The following is a 17,641-nucleotide window of genomic DNA, read 5'->3' as shown; positions in this document are numbered from 1 at the left end:
TGGATATAGGCATTATCATGCATCCCTACAGTAGTTGAATGATTGGTGTCCCTCCCCATATATATTTTATCTCCATATAACATGAGACGCTCTGTCTTCCTAGTGATTTAAAAGATTTACAGATATATATATTTTTGAAAATGTCTCTTGATATACATTAAAATTGTAAGAGAGTGGAAAGGGCTATCTCTGAGGTTCAAATTGTGGAAGCAGAAAGGAACATAGATGTTTCAAATGCAGTCTGAATGATAAAAATCCACGCAGCCACTGTGGAGACATCAATGTCGAAAGTCAAGAGAACAGTCTTGCCAACAAATTTTGGGGTGTAGGTTTCAAAGAGTATAACATCAGTAGGCTACAAGCTGCAAGGGAAAACATTGCTGAGAACATAAAACCCTTTGAAAGATCTTAATGAGTCATTTTATAAGGATATTGAGCTTGAGAGCACAGACAGTATACTCCCCCGTGATTTTATGTGATTTTCTTATCCATACTGAAATCACAAAATCTGTATTGCAACAATGACAACACACACGTTAACATTTAAAACCAGAATACATCTTTATTAATATTTTTGAGGTAACAAAAAATTATTTCATTTTAAAAAGCAGCAGGGAATACAGCGCTCGTTCAACATGAACTAAGAAATGAATCACAAACGCAACCTTGCATTCATGAAATAAACATGCGATAATCACTAGTAGTGGCGGTCAAAGGCAGTGTGTGAAAGTGCCGTACTAAAACAAATACATTTTATTTCCTCTGGTGAGTTTAAAAACCAACAAGAAAAAAAAGTTTTCAGTCATTTTTAGTAAAAAGTTTTTCTCGACAAACTATGGCTCGTCTTGTGGAATCCTACATGTAAAAATTGGGATGTTTTAATGAGTCGAGGTGTAGGGTCGAAACAAGTTACTCAGTTTGAGTTTGATGCTGACCCTTCTTCTGTCTTTGCCAATTCTCTGCTCTGGTCCTGACTGTTTGAAATGTTTCATCTAGTAGTATTTCCCTTCGGACACAAACATCTACCACGTCTGCTTGCAGGAAAGTTCAGCAGATCTAAAGGTGTGAGATGGTGTGGTCCCCTACCTACTTCTGACTGGCAGGGCTCTCTGGTTCTTTCCAGAGCAGACAGATTCATGAAAGGCTGCGGTCACTTCACAGGTGGAGAACAAAAGTGTGAAGCTTGCAAAGCCTGTGCAGAGGCCATCTGTGGAGCAGCTTTGATGCTCTGTGCAGTGGCAAAATCGAAAAATGGTCAACAACGAGAAGTCCCCCAGATCTATCTCCCTTCTGGATAACACACTGACAGATGTGACATAAAACACTGTGGTGATCACACAGAGGATTCAGTGGGATTGTAATACTATCGCTGTCATGTAGCACCCTCTACTGTCTGTTGTGAGACCTGCAGCATGTCCATGCGGCTCTGCAACTCAGCCAGAGGCAAGGGGGGCTTAATACTCTGTGACTGCAGCTGGAAATTCTCTATCAGCTCCTGAAATGACACAGAAATGAGAACAAAGTGAGCAAGAGGAAAGAGTCAAAGGGGTCAAATCGCTGGTAAAAGAAATCATTTCCAAGTTATTCATGATGACAAGGACGCAGTGAACCCTCACCGCCGGCAAGGCCAAGTTTGTTAGCTTCTTCCAATGAGATATGACCTCTTCCTCGCTCAAGACTCCTCTGTCGACCAGCTTCCTAACCAGGAACAGGTAGTTGTTCCACTAAAAAGACAAGAGAAGGTATTACAAAAGGTTAAAGAGAACAGAGTCACCTCTCATGTTGGATATCTATTTCAGATTCTCAGTGCAGCAGGCAGGAAAGCCATTAGTACACCATGGCTAAAACCAGAAATACCTACAGGTGATCATTAGATTCACATTATTGATAATATATTACAATAGAAAGAATTACTTCCTCTATCAGACTGAAACAGGACAAGTTTTTGAAAAGATGGTACGGCCATCATTTGGTCAGTGTCAAAGATTCTTACCCTTCTTTGTACAGCTAAGAAGCACTATAAGAATGAATACATTGTATGGACCTTGATATAACTCAATAAAAAGAGGACATCGCACCCCACCCCTGAGACTTAACAACACTCAAAGAAAATAACAGTCACAAAAAGGTTAATTTTGAACAAAAAAGGGCATCAAACATCTGTTTTCGGGGAACTCAGGCTACACAGAGCTGAGCAGAAAGCAGCCTGATGGTTTCCTTACCAGCAGATATCAAAACGTCAAATAAATACTCATTAAAGTGTCCAGGTTGGATGTCAGCTTTTCCTAAAATAGAAGTATTAAATAAGAAAGGTATTTTTATGTTAAAATACCTTCCAGTATTTTGTGCACCTCAGACCAAAGCTGACTTATTACAGTGCACTCACAAAATGTATGCCAGTGATTTGCATCCTGGCTTCAGCACAATCTCCATCACTTGGGAGCCTCTCCTGTAGCATGTGCTTTCTGCTTTGGGTACTAAACAGATATATGAATTAGTGCACCTCCATTGAAAGCTGTAATAACGACACCATTCCTCCCTTAAAATCTCAGATTTACCCTAATTTCCCCATTTATTTTTAAAAGTATTCCGTGGAATGGGATTTCTTTGGCATAAAACCATTATATAGTCACTTGCAGTCCATTACGAATGGACCCATGACCCATTTTTGGACCACAACCCACCAGTTGGAAACGACTAATCTAAGGCATACCCTACTTTATCATCTATTTTACTTTAACAGATGGTTACTGTACACCATCTTTGTACACGATGGTGTACAAAATGAACATCATGGTGTATTGAAGAAGACTTGAAACTAGCAATTGAGACCGTAAACACATTAGGAAAATGTTTACTCAAGTGAGAAGTTGAGTCATTTTCTCAGACCTCTATACAATTGAATGTCTCTTTGAACTTGGTGGAGTCGCCCCCTGCTGGCCATTAGAAAGCATGCAGTCTATGGTTTTAAATCAGTAAAAACATTAGCACACCTGTTGCTTTTAATCCTTGATCAGTAATAGTAAAAGTATGTGGTGAGGTATTTGAGAGGAACATCCTATAAACAGGTAAAGGCAGAAGTATTTTCAGCAGCATCAAAAGTACCTCAGTGTCGCTGGCCTTCAGCACAGCAGTGACCGTGAGCGGGGTGAAGAGCAGGTGGAGGGGGGCGAAGGAGCAGCAGTCTCCTTCCCACAGCTCAGCAAGCTGCTCCAGCAGTGCCCTGACAGGAGCCTCTGATCCTGAACCAGGACCCACAACAACCCTGTCACCCTTGCCGCCCCCTGACTGAGACGGCACCGGCAGCTCTGCTGACACTGAGCAGAGACACACAACAGCCACTTAGACACTCTCTTACACAGTACATCAACTGGACTTTATGTTGCTATTAAGCAGTTAACAGTTAAACAGTGAACACACTGTGTGTCATAAAGACATAATTTCCCTGTAATTATCATTCACAGACCCTCTTACCCAGTTTGCAGGCCAGTAGGACAGTAGTGTTCAGTAGCATCTGCTCTGACACCCCAGATGAGAACTAGGTGAAGAAACAGGATACGGAGTGTCATGAATGCTGGCAACAATTGGTTAATTTACTACGTTTTTTCTTGCATTTGTGTACCTTTCTGCAGGCCAGTGTGTCGCACACTCTCTGCAGCAGTGTTCGGATCTGATTGGCATTCAGGAGCTCCTCGTCAGTCCTTGGGCCGACTGCTATGCTCAGCAACTCCTTTATTAAGAATCAAATTAAAGCAGAAGTTCAGACAGACATCAGTCACTTTTACTTCAGTGAGAAGTAAGGTTAATTATCTTACATTTCATTTCTGCAGTGTCATGATAAAGGAAAATTCAACGGCAATTTTTGCAGAATAACTCAACAGTGAAGTTCTGTGGAAGTGCCTCAACATGTTTTTGCAGAAGCTACATTTCCTGTCATGCCGGCGTACCTTCATCTCAATGAGGATGTCGGAGGGCAGTGAAGCGCTGTGGTTGCAGTGTGGAGGGCAGGATGTCACTCTCTCGCTCCCTTGTTTCCTCTTGGGAGTCGTCGCCTGCTCCTGGGTGACCAGCTCCACCACAGCGCCCTCCGCGTCCCTCGAGTCTGGAGCCGCCGGGCTGCCCGCCGCCTTCATCACACGATCATACCGGTTCTTCCACTCTCGTCTTATCAGGGCTAATAAGAAAACAGAAGGAAAATCTTACATGGGTGTCTTTAGGGAACCTTAAATCAGAGCACTGGTTTCTTTTTTTCTTTTTCATCCACAATGGCAGTGATGTTCTGTAACAGGATCCCAGCAGCACCAAGAGGTTTAAGGTTCAGTGCTTTAAAGGATTCATAGCAGGGTTTTTATTGTTTTAGTGTGTATGCTACATACAGTATCATGCTTTTTTCCATGCCTCCATGAAAGCCAGTAGCTGCCATCCATTATGACATGAAAATCAACTTGTAGCAACATTAAAAATGGGTTCCACTGATCCAATACACCCGATTGTTTTTGGCCTTTATACTGACCTTATTAAGCAGATCAGGTATTATCCATGTCATAACCAACTCACATTTTTTTCAAATGAGTTCAAATTAAATGTGTGAAAAAAAGAACACTGGTATAGAATCACAGCTTGGTTTTAGCATCCTACATGTCAGAATTAAACTAAAGTTTTGTATCCAGACTCTATAATGGTTTTATGTCAAAGAAATCCCATTCCACAAAGTACCTTAAAAATAAATGGGGAATTTAGGGTAATTTTGAGATTTAAGGGAGGAGAGGTATAGTTATTAGAGCTTTCAATGGAAGTGCACTAATCTATCTATACAGAGAGAATGAGGTTGGAAATGTCTAATTAAGTTCTATTTACTACCCCAAAGCAGAAAGCACATGCTACAGGAGAGGCTCTCAAGTGCTGGAGATTGTGCTGAAGCCAGGATGCAAATCACTGGCATAAATTTTGGGAGCACCCTGTAATAAGACAGTTTTGGTCTGAGGTGCACAAAATACTGGAAGGCATTTTCAACGTAAAAATACCTTCCCTATTTAACGCCTTTATTTTAGGAAACACTGACTTTCAACCTGGACACTTACACAAGGTTTTATTTGACGTTTTGCTATCTGTTAGTAAGAAAATCGTCACAGGACATTGCCTGCTTTCTGAGTGCCTGGTCTCCTAACCAACTTAAAAAATAAGGTACTAGAATGTCTCCCAATTTGATAATGTTTATGTTTGTTACACATCCCTTTTTCACAATGTAAAATAGTTAAAGAAAACTTTATGGGGTACACAGTGTTGAAAATAGGATAATGAGAAAAGAAGGTCTTAAGTCAAACTGTTTAACGAGTCAACGCGAATTCCCCCCTTTTTTTAATATATATATATATATATATTATTTTTTCAGGCTTTTGCCTTTAATTGACAGGAGAGAGTGAAATGGGGGAGTGAGCGAGAGTGGGGGGATGACATGCAGCAAATGGTTGTGAGACGGAGTCGAACCTGCGATCGCTGCAGCAAGGCATCACCTCTGTATATGGGGCACCGGCCCTATCCACACATCTAATATACATATACACTGATCAGCCAAAACATTAAAACTGTTGGCTGGTGAAGTGAATAACATTGATCATCTCGTTACAGTGCAATATGCTGCTGGGAAACCTTGGGTCCTGGCATTTATGTGGATGCCACTTGACATGCACCACCCACTCAAACACAGCTGCACACCAAGTATCGCCTCTCATGGGAAAGACCCTCTCCGATGGCAGCTCTACCATGTCAAGGCATGAACACAGAACCTCTGGGGGTGTCCTGTGGTGTCTGGCACCAGGGTGCTGACAGCAGATCCTTTGAGACCTGTCAGTTGTGAGGTGGAGTACTGGCAGGTCCCACAAATGCTTCATCAGATTGGGATCTAGGGAATTTAGAGGCCAGGTCTTGAGCTCATCGTCACGTTCCTCGGGTCGTTCCTGAGCAGTTTTTGTGGTGTGGCATGGTGACTTTTCCTGGTAGGCGTAGTGCTGTTGCCATGAGGGGGGTGTACTTGGTATGTTACAATGTTTGGGTGGGTGATGCATGTCAAATGGCATCTACATGAATGCCAAGACCAAAGGTTTCACAGCAGAATGTTGCACCGTAACAAGATGATCAATGTTATTCACTTCTCCTGTCAGTGGTTTTAATGCGTAACCATGTAACTGGTTGTCTGCTTACAATTAACACTTTAATGATAATAATAAAAAAAATTAAAAAAAGAAGCACTGCGTGGTATCGGCAGACATCCTGAGGTATTTGAATCCAGACCAATCTTAAAAAATGGATTGGTACCTCCCTACATTTAAGTGTAAACTGACTTGTATTTAACACAGTTAAACACATGCGTGGTGCATTAAGCAGCTACCTGTGATGTTGGCGGAGAGCCAGCTGCATGCCTTCTCTGTTGCAAGACGTTTGGTGATGTTTTCAGACGTGGCCAGTACCTGTAGAGAGTAAGTACAAAACATGTTAGAAGTGCTTTGAGAATCATTTTTTGACATGACATCATATCATCATATATGCATGTGGCTTTTTAGAGGACTTACAGCAGGAGAGGTCTCATCAGGGAGCAGGATTCGTATGGCCTCAGGACTCTTTTCAGAGCAAAATCTGCAAAACCACAAAAAGATTACCACACAGAAGTTAACGCTAACATTGTGTGATGAGGGAACCCAGAAAGTAAGAAATCTTAATCCAACAATCAAATGGCCATGCACTCATACACGCATATAACATTTTTAAAAAGGACCCTGTGGGCGGCTGTGGTGTGTGTGAATGGGTGAGACTCGTAGTGTAAAAAGCGCTTTGAGTGGTCACTAGATGATTAGAAAGGCGCTATACAAATGCAGGTCCATTTACTAAATCTATAGACTTAAAAGAAGACAGGTTTGCTGTCTATAAAAGAAGCTGTCATACCTGGTGGCTCTTCCCAGGGCCTCCAATCCTGCGACACACAGCTGAGCACAGATGGTGTCATTCAGATTTGAAGAATTTGAGTTTGGGGACTTCAGTCCATCTTGTAGCATCTTCTCACCTCGCTCCACCAGCTCACTCACTAATGTGGCCCTGTTGAGGATCCCCAAATACACATGAATACACACACGTATATCTACACAGGCTGGTGAGTTCACACCAGTCACAACCTAGGTGCTGGCAAATCGGTTGATACTAACTTCATGTGCTTGACAGCATTGGATCCAACTCTTTCAGCTACAAACTCCACAGTGCGACGTAGCGATGGAGGCTGGTTGTGGAAGAAGGCTTGCTCGAGGTCCACCTGTTACATGAAAGTGATTGACTTTAATACTCGCACACACAGAAACACTTCAGTTTTGTCATTCTACATTTCACTCCACTGCCTCTCCCGCTGACTCACCTGTAGTTTCTGCTGCGACCTGTTGGCGCTTGATGTATCCTTAAGCTCAGCAGAAGTGGGGGTGATCTTGCGGATAATTCCTCCACTCTTGGCTGCGCTTCCAGACACAAAGGCAGCGAGGAGCTTACGGAACTCACCTGGAGCGAGAACAATGAGGCAGAACATCAACACACAGCTTAATGAAGTGCAGCTGCTTTGTGGTGAACAAATATGCGTATAGATCAATGTTATTTTAGCTATCCAGTTCTAATTAAAAGCCTTTTACCTCTTTAATTACACCACAACAAAATATACATGTAAAAATAAAAAAGTCAACAATGGTAAATTGTATTTTTATTTTATTTATTTTCTGTTTATTTATTTATTTTGATTTATAATTGATTGGGTTTTACTTAGATTTTTGTATCACTATTATCATCTCTCATCTGTATTTTATTTTATTTTCATCTTTATTTATTGATATTACTTTATTTATTTATTTTTAGTATTTTTGAATGTACTATTATTTAAATAGTCTTTTTTATTTTTTTTTACTTTATTTTTTTTATTTTGCTATCTCTGTTTTATTTCATTTGTATCCTTATTAATTTCTATTTTTCATTTTTTGTATTAGTATGTTGATATTTATTATTTTTTTAATCAAGTCTTTTTTCACTTAAATTCTGATTATCTTCATCTTTTTTAACTTAAAGTTTTATCTTTATTACAACCTGTTTTGTTTTATTTGTATCTTTTACTCATTTCAATATTTGTTGCCTCTTTTACCATATCTGTTTTATTTCATTTTTCTCATTTATATCTATATATATTTTTGTATTATTATTATTATTATCAATGATAATAATAATAATAATAAATTTTATTTGGAGGCGCCTTTCAAGTCACCCAAGGTCACCTTACAGAGCATTAGTATGTTCAGATTAATTTATATTATTATTTTTAATCAACTTTTTTCTTACCTTAAACGTTTATTGTCTTTATTTAAACCTGTTTTATTTTAATCTCTTTATTCATTTTAATCTTTTTTGCCACTATTAACCTATCTGTTTTATTTCATTTTCTCCTTATTAATATATATTTTGTATTCAGTTTTTATTAGTATTTTCATATTTATTATTAGTAGTGGTAGTATTTTAATTAAGTCTTTTTTTACTTCAATTTTTATTATTACTATTACCACCCATTTTATTCCTATTTATCTTATTTTATTTTTATTTCTATTTTTCAATAAAAACAATCTGTAGTATTTTATTATTATAGTTACAGTTACTGTTGTTTTAAATAAGACTTTTTTCAGCGTAAGTTTTTCTTATCACAAGTATCTCTCTATGTCTCCATCAATGCATGAAGGTATCAAAAAGTAAATAAATCAAAATCAAAAATGTGCGCTTAATGCCTGAGGGGACATGTAAGATGTCTTTCCATGTTCCACTCACCAAGAAATGGACAACACGTATAGAGCAGCTGCTGATCCACCAGGAGGATGCAGTCCTACAATATAAAAAGAGAAACCTCAGTATACATGAAAAACCAGCAGTGGTCATTTTTCACACAAACAGCTACTTATATGCATATTTCACTTACAAGCCCCGCAGCAGTCGTGACGCCGTCCTCCAGCTTCGCTACCTCAGTGAATTCGCTGGTGAAGAAAATGTCCTCAGGAATCACTGGGATCTACGCAAGTCAAAAAACACCAAGTTCAATTACACAGAACTGTTGTGTAAAAATGAATATGAATTTCAGACAAATACAAAAGCTCTGACGCTTTCTGAATTGCAACCATATGTGTCTCACATCGGAATATACAAAAATAAATAATATCCACAAGTTGAGTCTCACCTGGAAAAGCCAGCCCAACACTGACACCATCAGTAGCTTGTTCAGGTAACACACTTCTTCACACCTGCCCAACAGCATCCTCCTACAGGCATAAAACATATTTAACAAAGAGGACAACAAGAGGTCAAACATCACAAAAAGAAAGACAGGAGCGTTTGTATGCATCAGGTTATTTAAATATGTTTCTGATTTTTTATTAGCTCTAGAAATGTTTTCAGGTTGGATAATTTAAGTGTGCAAATATATTTAAAGTTTAACCCTAAAAGGAATGAAAATGGAAGGATTTTTTTGGCCAAACAAATGCTTTATTATAACTGAAACTTCAAATCATTTTTTAAAATGAAAATATGTGTAAAAAGTCCGACAGCCAAGGAGGAACAAATGCGCATACGCAGGTGAGATTTTCCATCCTCTTCCATTTTTTCCCATACTGCCATGCTTCTTTCCCATAAGCAAATGAACATGTTATGAGAACTGTCAATTTTCTAAAGTAAACAATGAAACCAGTATACTGCTGCAACCATAATCAGTACAGTATCAGCTCTGTTCTTTTGTTGGTACCACAAAAGTATGTTTATTTTACACCGAACAATGGCTGACCGTTCTCGGACAAATGTTTACAGTATAAATGTGCAGAAATGGAGACAGACCTGTACAGGAGTAGCAGTGTGCCCAGTGCAGTCCTGTAGCAGGTCAGCAGAGGACCGATAAAGTCCAGCATTGAGAGGAACTCCACCAGCCAGGGCACAGTCAGGATGGTGCGCCTCCTCTTCATACTTTTACTCAGCACAGCACACACATCCAGCACTGGAACACTCTGACAGAACAAGACATTGTTTTAATTAAACTAAATGCTCGGCAGTAAACATTTATTTATTTTTCTGGACCACTGATGGTTTTGACTGAAGAGAGGAACATTTTAGAGTTTTACCTGCTGTGTTTTAAGCAGGCCACACAAGTTAGTTTATAAACCTTTGTCTTCTCCTCACCTTGCTGCGCAGGGCGAGAGCAGTCTCCTGTATCTCCCTGGATGGTCTCTCAGATGTTTGGTAAGGCAGAAAGGAAATGAAGCCCAGAAACTTAGCCAGAAGACGCGCAAGGAGGAGCACAGAGGTGAATCGCTGCTTCTCATCCTGATGAGGTAGATGGAACACAGAGACAAGGGTTTGTATTTAATAAATACCAGTGTTTCCATCAGATTTGTCTTCTCTGAAGCTGACACCTATGTGACGTTAACAGCAATCCAGGCTGGAATCTTTTGCATGCCAAAAAAGAATAACTGGTTGTAAAACTAGCTTGATGCAGACTGACAGGGCACTTGAATCTATGACACTGACATTTCAATAACAGGAATTTGTCTGACTCTGATAGCATACCTGCTGCTCCATGTCACCGTCTCCCTCCTCCTCGGCCTCCCCGATGGAGGCGGGAGGGCTCTGGATGGACACCTCATCCAGCTGGAGGAGCTGCTGACACAGGCTGTCCTGCAAGTGCTGGTTCAGCTGACAGCTGGTACACAGCGTGTGAGACGTGTTAGTTCACAGAGAGACAGCAGACACTAAAAGCTTTTGGGAAGTTGTCGAGGAAAATGTTTAATTTGGTTCAAAAAGGACATCTACCGAATGAAAAATACGCTCAGAAAGGAAAACTACTGTTGTTATTAAAAGGACATAATGAGTTATTATCAATTGGGATTATTGTTAATTAGGAGATTAAAGTGAGATAACACTGTGTCAAAACTTCAGAGCTACATAAGCCAGTTAAGGTGTAAAGTATCTTGTAGTTTTTGCTTACCAGCTCGCTGTCTGCAGGAAATCCCTGAAGAACTCCTGGTGACCAGGGAAGGATGGAGGAGGGCAGGGGCCAACGACTCCATGAGGCTGAATGAGACGCTCCTCAAGACGCTTCAGACGCCCCAGGCTGTCGGCTCCTAGCATGCCTAGCAGGTCCGCATCGGGAGTGTCCCCAGGAGAGCTGTTCACACGGGGGCCTTTACACATCTGGGAAAAAATGTAAGGGGTTTTGTGTCAACTGTGTTTTATATGCAACACCAGACCCCTAATTTCCAGGGCTGGTACCTGCAGTTATCGTACAAGGTAGTTAATAACATGTCGGGGAGGAAATCCAAAGTGTGGGATCATTTTGAGAAGGTGAAGGACGAACTCAAGGTGATATGTAAACTCATCTTCATTGGTCGACTACAAACATGACGTATCATCTGAAACATGGAAGTAGCTACATGCCCATTAGCCGACAGCGTCATTAACAGGCGGCTCGCTCAGTGTGTGACGTGCACTTGTAGATAAAATATAGGCCTATATTAATGAAGGTTCATTAGTACGGTTTTGTATTTCTCTGTAATGTATTGTAAACATGTGGGCGACTAGCCGACTAATGGCTCTAAGTGACGACTGTTGGTTCTTAGTCGGGGGCAGCCCTACTTCTATTTAAAGGAGAAATGTTATCACTGCAGATAAAAGTCCATTTGACATAAATATAACTCTGTACTGAAGGTGTGATTGATGTGCCACAGTTTACCTGAACAAGCTGTTTCAGGAACAGACGAGCAAAATGGGAATGGTTTCCTGCAGAGGTCAGCTGACTCATCATTCCTCTAAAAAAGAAGATGGAACAATGAAACTCACAGAGAGCAAAAGCAGATCAGATAGGTGGATGGAATTATACCTGAACCATAAACTAAAAAAATTAAAACGTTAATTGGACTTGCCTTATCCTACTGCCGAGAGCAGCGTCAAAGCTCCACCCCTGCTCTTTGTGAAAGTCCTCCCATTCTCGTAACACCTCATAAAAAATATCCCTGAGAAAAGAGCAAAAACATCAACACAAACTAATTCAGCAGTTCTCTTTCATAGCATTCGTTTCGTGTCTCACATTGGGAAAGCCCTCGGCGTGACCTCGTCAGAAGCTCCTTTTACATTACGCCAGCCAGGATTGGCTGGAACTAAGCACGTCAGTGTCAGGATGGGTGGAGACCCTCCCCCTATAAAGAGGCCTGACACTGCGCTGCACGTCATTCAAAAACCTCTTCTCGCTACGAGCAGAAGTTCCAACCTCTCTCGAGCTGACTGTTTCTCCGTGACCTAGCTTAACTGTCCGCAGATACGAGCGAATACTCGGTCGCCGGGCGCTTTGTTCATGAGGCAGTTATCCGAGAGCTATAGCTATCTGTGGAAAGTAGCAATACTTAGACAGCTAGCATAACCGAGTGGCAACACTCAACCCTACGGTAGCAATACCACACAAGTAGCAATACTTAATCACACTAGCGCTAGCCTCACCCGGCTAACTCACAACGGAGTCGCAACACTCCCGCTGTATTTCATCCGGTGCCCGCTTCTCCTAACCACACCAGGCTAGCAGTTGCATACCATACAGCATAGCTTCACAGCTAACAAATCCCGCTAGCTTCACAGCTAATAAATCCCACTAGCTTCACAGCTGACAAACCCTGCTAGTGACCATGGCTAACGCTAATGCTTCCACTAAAGCAGAGGAGAAAACGCAGGTGCGAGCCTGCCCTTGCGGGAATAAGATTTCGAGCGGAGACCGCCTTTGAGTCCACGGAAGAATGCACACACTGTGAACGCTTCTCCCTCAAAGTGCTCTGTAGCCGCCTCGCTCGTCAGACGAATCTGTCCGGCAGCGACCCGGTCTTGGCTTCCACATCCAAGGCTTCGGAGCTAATGGATATGGCTGTGGCAACGGCTCCAGAGCCCGAAGCTGGTCCGAGCTGGGGCAGCCAGCTCAGCCTCACCGGCCCGTTTTCCCAGGAATTAGACGGACCCAGCCTCGCGGCCAGCCCGCTCGATTTTCTGGTGGAGAGGGCGGAGGATGACTTGGATGGTGGGTCGGAACTCCTCATGACCGACGAGGATGACGACAATGATTCTTCACTGGGACTGTTGGGCCGGGTTGCAAAACTCCAACCCTCAACGACAGCTGTGGCGGGAGACGGCTCGTCTTCCCCCACTGTGGATTTGGACTTGCAGGACTTGTGCAAACGCGCCGCTGCCAAGCTCAACATCCAGTGGCCCGAAGTCCAAGCTGAGGTGACGCGGTCCCGCTACGACGGGAAAAAGTTGCCAAAAGTGAAGAGAACAGGGAAACAACTCCTGCCTATCTTCCCAGAGTTGCTGGAAGAACTTGCTGTCTTCTGGCGCGACAAGCCATACAGAGAGAAGCATCCTGTGGCAGGCAGTTCCATGCTTGACTGTGAGGGGATGGAGAGCCACGGTCTCCGCAACATCCCTCCAGTGGAGCCCGTGGTGGCGGCTCACCTCCACCGAAAGCATCCCTGTCATCACTGGGGCCCGCACTCCCATCCAGAGCGGATCGTTTCCAGTCCAGCCTGACAGACAAGGCGTACAAGGCGGCTGCACTGTCGGCGCGAGCCCTGAACGCCACCTCCCTTCTGATGGCGTATCAAGCCGAGCTGGAGGAGGAGATGACGGCTTCACCTGACCCCGTGTTGTGGGAGGAAATGTGTGTGATCACTGACCACTGCCTTCACCTCCACAAGGTGGCCATCCAGTCACAGGGCAGAGCCATGGGGTTGATGGTGCTACAGGAGAGAGCCCGCTGGCTTAATCTCACCACGCTGTCAACCAAGGAGAAGGAAGATCTCCTCGACACCCCCATATCACCCAAGGGCCTCTTCGGCGCCACCTTCCTCCCACCTTCAAAATCCCCAAGCTGCCTAAATCCCAGGCAGCTCCTCAGGCTCCGCCAAGAGCACAGGCTCCAAAGGGTCCGTGGCAGAAGAAGTCTTCATCCCAAGAGGGGACTCTGCCCAACCGGCCACCCCCCACCTTTACCCACGGGGTAAGGAGGAGGAAACAGCAGGCCTGATAGTTCCAGATGCAGCCAGCGAGACAGCCCTGTTCCCCCCGGCTGCGCTCACCCCAGCAGCTCCGTTCACGAGCATCGCCACAGAACCCAGTTCTGTTCAGCGCATGGACAACGGGATGTTCGACCCGGCCCTGTGAAGAGAAGCAGAGACAGTGTGCAGCAGGTGGAAACCCTCAGCGGGTCCCAAACATGTCTCACAAGCACTTCTCATTGTTGCAAAACATTAAAATTGTCCCAACTGTCGCATCCAGGCCGAGTGCCGAGGGCGCAGTTAAAAACAGTGAAAAACAAAATAAATCCATTGTTGAAAAACAATTTGGTCACACATTTTACGGAGGGAGTGATCCCCCTCTCAATAAACAACCGTGCGGTGAACGGTGCGGCTCTTACTCCGTGTGTGACAGATGAGCCTGTCAGCCCGCTGACACTGAGAGCAGAGAGCTGGTCAAAATACACAGACTCAGAGTAGGTTTTGAGAACATTAAACAGGGGATACAGGCTGCAGTTTGCCGTAACACCTCCACAATTCAGGGGAATAACCCAGTCTCAAGCCCTAGGCAAAGCCGCTCTCTTCCTAAGAGAGATTTCCTCCCTGCTAGAGAAAAGAGCAATAAGAATAATTCCTCCCGAACACACTCAGAGCGGGTTTTATTCAAGATATTTCCTGGTCTCCAAGAAGGGGGGGCGCGGCATGCGTGCGATTTTAGATCTCAGAGATCTAAACAAGCACCTCAGGAAATACAAGTTCAGGATGTTAACGCACGCGTCCCTACTGCATTTTCTGTGTCCAGGCAATTGGTTCACTTCAATCGATCTCAAGGATGCATATTTTCACATCCCAATATACCCACCTCACAGGAAATATCTCAGATTTTCCTTTCAGGGGACATGCTACGAGTATCTAGTTCTCCCCTTTGTTCAGGGGACATGCTACGAGTATCTAGTTCTCCCCTTTGGCCTCTCACTAAGCCCAAGAGTATTTGTGAAATGCACAGAGGCAGCTGTGGGACCGCTCAGGAGGAGGGGGATCCGAGTAGCCACGTACATCGACGACTGGCTTATTGCGGCATCTTCCCGCCAGGAGGCAGCAGAACACACAAGGTTACTCACAGAACACCTGGTGGATCTGGGTTTCAAAATAAATCTGGAAAAGAGTGTTCTTCTGCCTTCTCAGAACATCTCCTTTATAGGCCTGTTTATAGACTCAGCTCAGGCCAGAGTCAGGCTGACTGGAGAAAGAGTGCAGGCACTCAGAGACTGTTTAGCCCTTTTTCACAGGGGGAAGTTTGTGTCTCTCAGGCTTTGCCAAAGGTTGTTAGGGCTGATGGCATCATCCCTGGTGGCGGTTCCCATGGGACGTTTGCACATGAAAGGAGTGCAGCGCTGGGTGGCCTCACACAGGTTAGACCCACACCATCATGGCTCTCACAGGGTGAGAGTCTCGGTGAACTGTACAGCAGCACTGGCCCCTTGGAAGAGCGCAGGCTTCTTGACCCAGGGAGTGCCTATGGGGGTTGTTCAGTGCAGAAAAGTGGTCACAACAGACGCCTCTCTATCAGGCTGGGGAGGCGTGTTCGAAGGGAGAGCAATAAACGGGACCTGGGATCCTCACATGTGCTCATCCCACATAAATTACTTAGAACTGCTGGCTGTTCACCTGTCACTGAAACACTTCCTCCCTCTTCTGAGGGGACGTCATGTGTTAGTCCGGATGGACAACACCACGGTGGTGGCATATATCAACAGGCAGGGGGGCCTGAGATCCCTTCAGTTACACACACTGGCACACAGACTGATAGTCTGGTGCAGCAGACATTTTCTGTCCCTGAAAGCCACCCATGTGCCGGGGACACTGAACCATGGAGCAGATCTGCTGTCCAGGGGAAACCCTCTTTACGCAGAATGGAGACTTCACCCAGACGTAGCGAGTCTGGTTTGGGAGCGTTACGGCCGGCCAGCCGTGGACCTCTTTGCAACACAGGAGAACACCCAGTGTCCTCTGTTTTTCTCACTGCGCGATCAGAGTGCACCACTGGGGGTGGACGCGCTGGCTCATCAGTGGCCTCGGGTTCTGTTGTATGCATTCCCCCCGATAGCATTGATTTCCCCGACCCTAGCCAGGGTGAGGGAGGAGGGTCTGTCGATGATTCTCATAGCTCCCTACTGGCCAACGAAGCACTGGTTAGCGGAGATAACACAGCTCCTCCAGGGGGAGCCGTGGCCCTTGCCAATACGCAGGGATCTGCTGTCGCAGGGGCGCGGGGAAATATTTCATCCCCACCCAGAGAGGCTGGCCCTGTGGGCTTGGCCCGTGAATGGCTCAATCTACAGTCTGGAGGCCTTCCCCCAGGCGTGATTGAGACTATTCAGAGTGCTAGGGCTCCCTCAACGAGGTCCCTTTATGAGAGCAAATGGTCGATCTTTGAGAAATGGTGCTCAAACACACAAGAAATTCCCTTTCAGTGTTCTGTAGTGGTGATCTTGGCTTTCCTACAGGACATGGTGGACAAAAGGATGGCCTTTTCCACCATTAAGGTGTATTTGGCGGCCATTTCGGCCTGCCATATCGGCTTTGGGGGGAAAACTGTGGGACAGCATCCCCTGGTCTGCCGCTTTATGAAGGGTGCACGTCGCAAGCTTCCTGTTTCTAAACCATTAGCACCGTCCTGGGACCTCCCCATGGTGCTGGATGCCCTTTCAGCCCCACCTTTTGAACCACTAGATCAGGTGGACTTGAAAATGGTGGCTTTAAAGACAGTGTTATTACTGTCTCTGGCCTCAGCTAAACGCGTGGGTGAGATTCACGCTCTTTCAGTACATCAAGAATGTACAAAGTTCTCTGCAGGAAATACAAGGGTGACCTTACAGCCTAACCCAGCGTTTATGCCTAAGGTGTTGGGGTCATGTTCCCCTATTGACCTTGTATCCTTCTATCCCCCGCCTTTCTCCTCAGATGAGCATCGGCGGCTACACATGCTGTGCCTGGTGCGGGCCTTACGCATCTATGTGGACAGAACTGAAGACTGTAGAAAAAGTGACCAGCTTTTTGTGTCTTGGGCAAAGAATCAGGTGGGGAAGCCAGTCTCTAAGCAGCGACTTTCTCACTGGATTGTGGGGGCTATTGCTTTAGCTTATAGCGCCAAAGGGGTGCAAGCACCAGAGGGTCTGCGTGCTCACTCTACCAGGGGTCTCTCCACGTCCTGGGCCCTTTTCAGAGGGGTCCCCATTCAGGAAATTTGTGCCGCAGCAAGCTGGGCCTCTCCACACACCTTCGCCAGGTTCTACAGGCTTGATGTTACAGCCTCTTCTCTGGCCCATTCAGTGCTTGGTTTGGCCAAGCCCTAGTGTGGCTTATTTCAGGGCGGTTAGTCTTGACACTCTGACAACATCTGCCCAGCAATCCGGGAGTCAGTATTTTCCCAATGTGAGACACGAAACAAATGCTATGAAAGAGAACTTTAGGTTACTTGCGTAACCCCGGTTCTCTGAGTAGCATGAGTGAGTGTCTCACCAGACCACCCTCCTTGCTCATTC

At 44.5% G+C, this 17,641-nt stretch overlaps 1 protein-coding gene across 1 annotated transcript in view; it reads right to left on the bottom strand.

Moving 5' to 3' along the window:
* Positions 1–556: 556 nt before the first annotated feature.
* Positions 557–17,641, bottom strand: part of cdan1 (codanin 1) — a 21,230-nt gene continuing 4,145 nt past the window's right edge. The window contains exons 9-28 of the mRNA XM_050062385.1: positions 11,967–12,056; positions 11,777–11,852; positions 11,033–11,238; positions 10,615–10,747; positions 10,228–10,371; positions 9,889–10,055; positions 9,239–9,320; positions 8,984–9,073; positions 8,836–8,890; positions 7,400–7,536; positions 7,197–7,300; positions 6,940–7,089; positions 6,570–6,633; positions 6,389–6,467; positions 3,948–4,174; positions 3,623–3,730; positions 3,475–3,538; positions 3,106–3,317; positions 1,617–1,724; positions 557–1,495 (exon numbers count right to left, since the gene is read on the bottom strand). Of these exons, the coding sequence (XP_049918342.1) occupies positions 1,373–1,495; positions 1,617–1,724; positions 3,106–3,317; positions 3,475–3,538; positions 3,623–3,730; positions 3,948–4,174; positions 6,389–6,467; positions 6,570–6,633; positions 6,940–7,089; positions 7,197–7,300; positions 7,400–7,536; positions 8,836–8,890; positions 8,984–9,073; positions 9,239–9,320; positions 9,889–10,055; positions 10,228–10,371; positions 10,615–10,747; positions 11,033–11,238; positions 11,777–11,852; positions 11,967–12,056 (2,419 nt within the window). The 3' untranslated portion in view covers positions 557–1,372. The remainder of the gene's footprint in view (positions 1,496–1,616; positions 1,725–3,105; positions 3,318–3,474; positions 3,539–3,622; positions 3,731–3,947; positions 4,175–6,388; positions 6,468–6,569; positions 6,634–6,939; positions 7,090–7,196; positions 7,301–7,399; positions 7,537–8,835; positions 8,891–8,983; positions 9,074–9,238; positions 9,321–9,888; positions 10,056–10,227; positions 10,372–10,614; positions 10,748–11,032; positions 11,239–11,776; positions 11,853–11,966; positions 12,057–17,641) is intronic.

The sequence above is a fragment of the Epinephelus moara genome, chromosome 14 (assembly GCF_006386435.1).
Source record: "Epinephelus moara isolate mb chromosome 14, YSFRI_EMoa_1.0, whole genome shotgun sequence".
In the NCBI taxonomy this organism is placed as follows: Eukaryota; Metazoa; Chordata; class Actinopteri; order Perciformes; family Serranidae; genus Epinephelus; species Epinephelus moara.
This window is presented reverse-complemented; position numbering and strand designations above follow the sequence as displayed.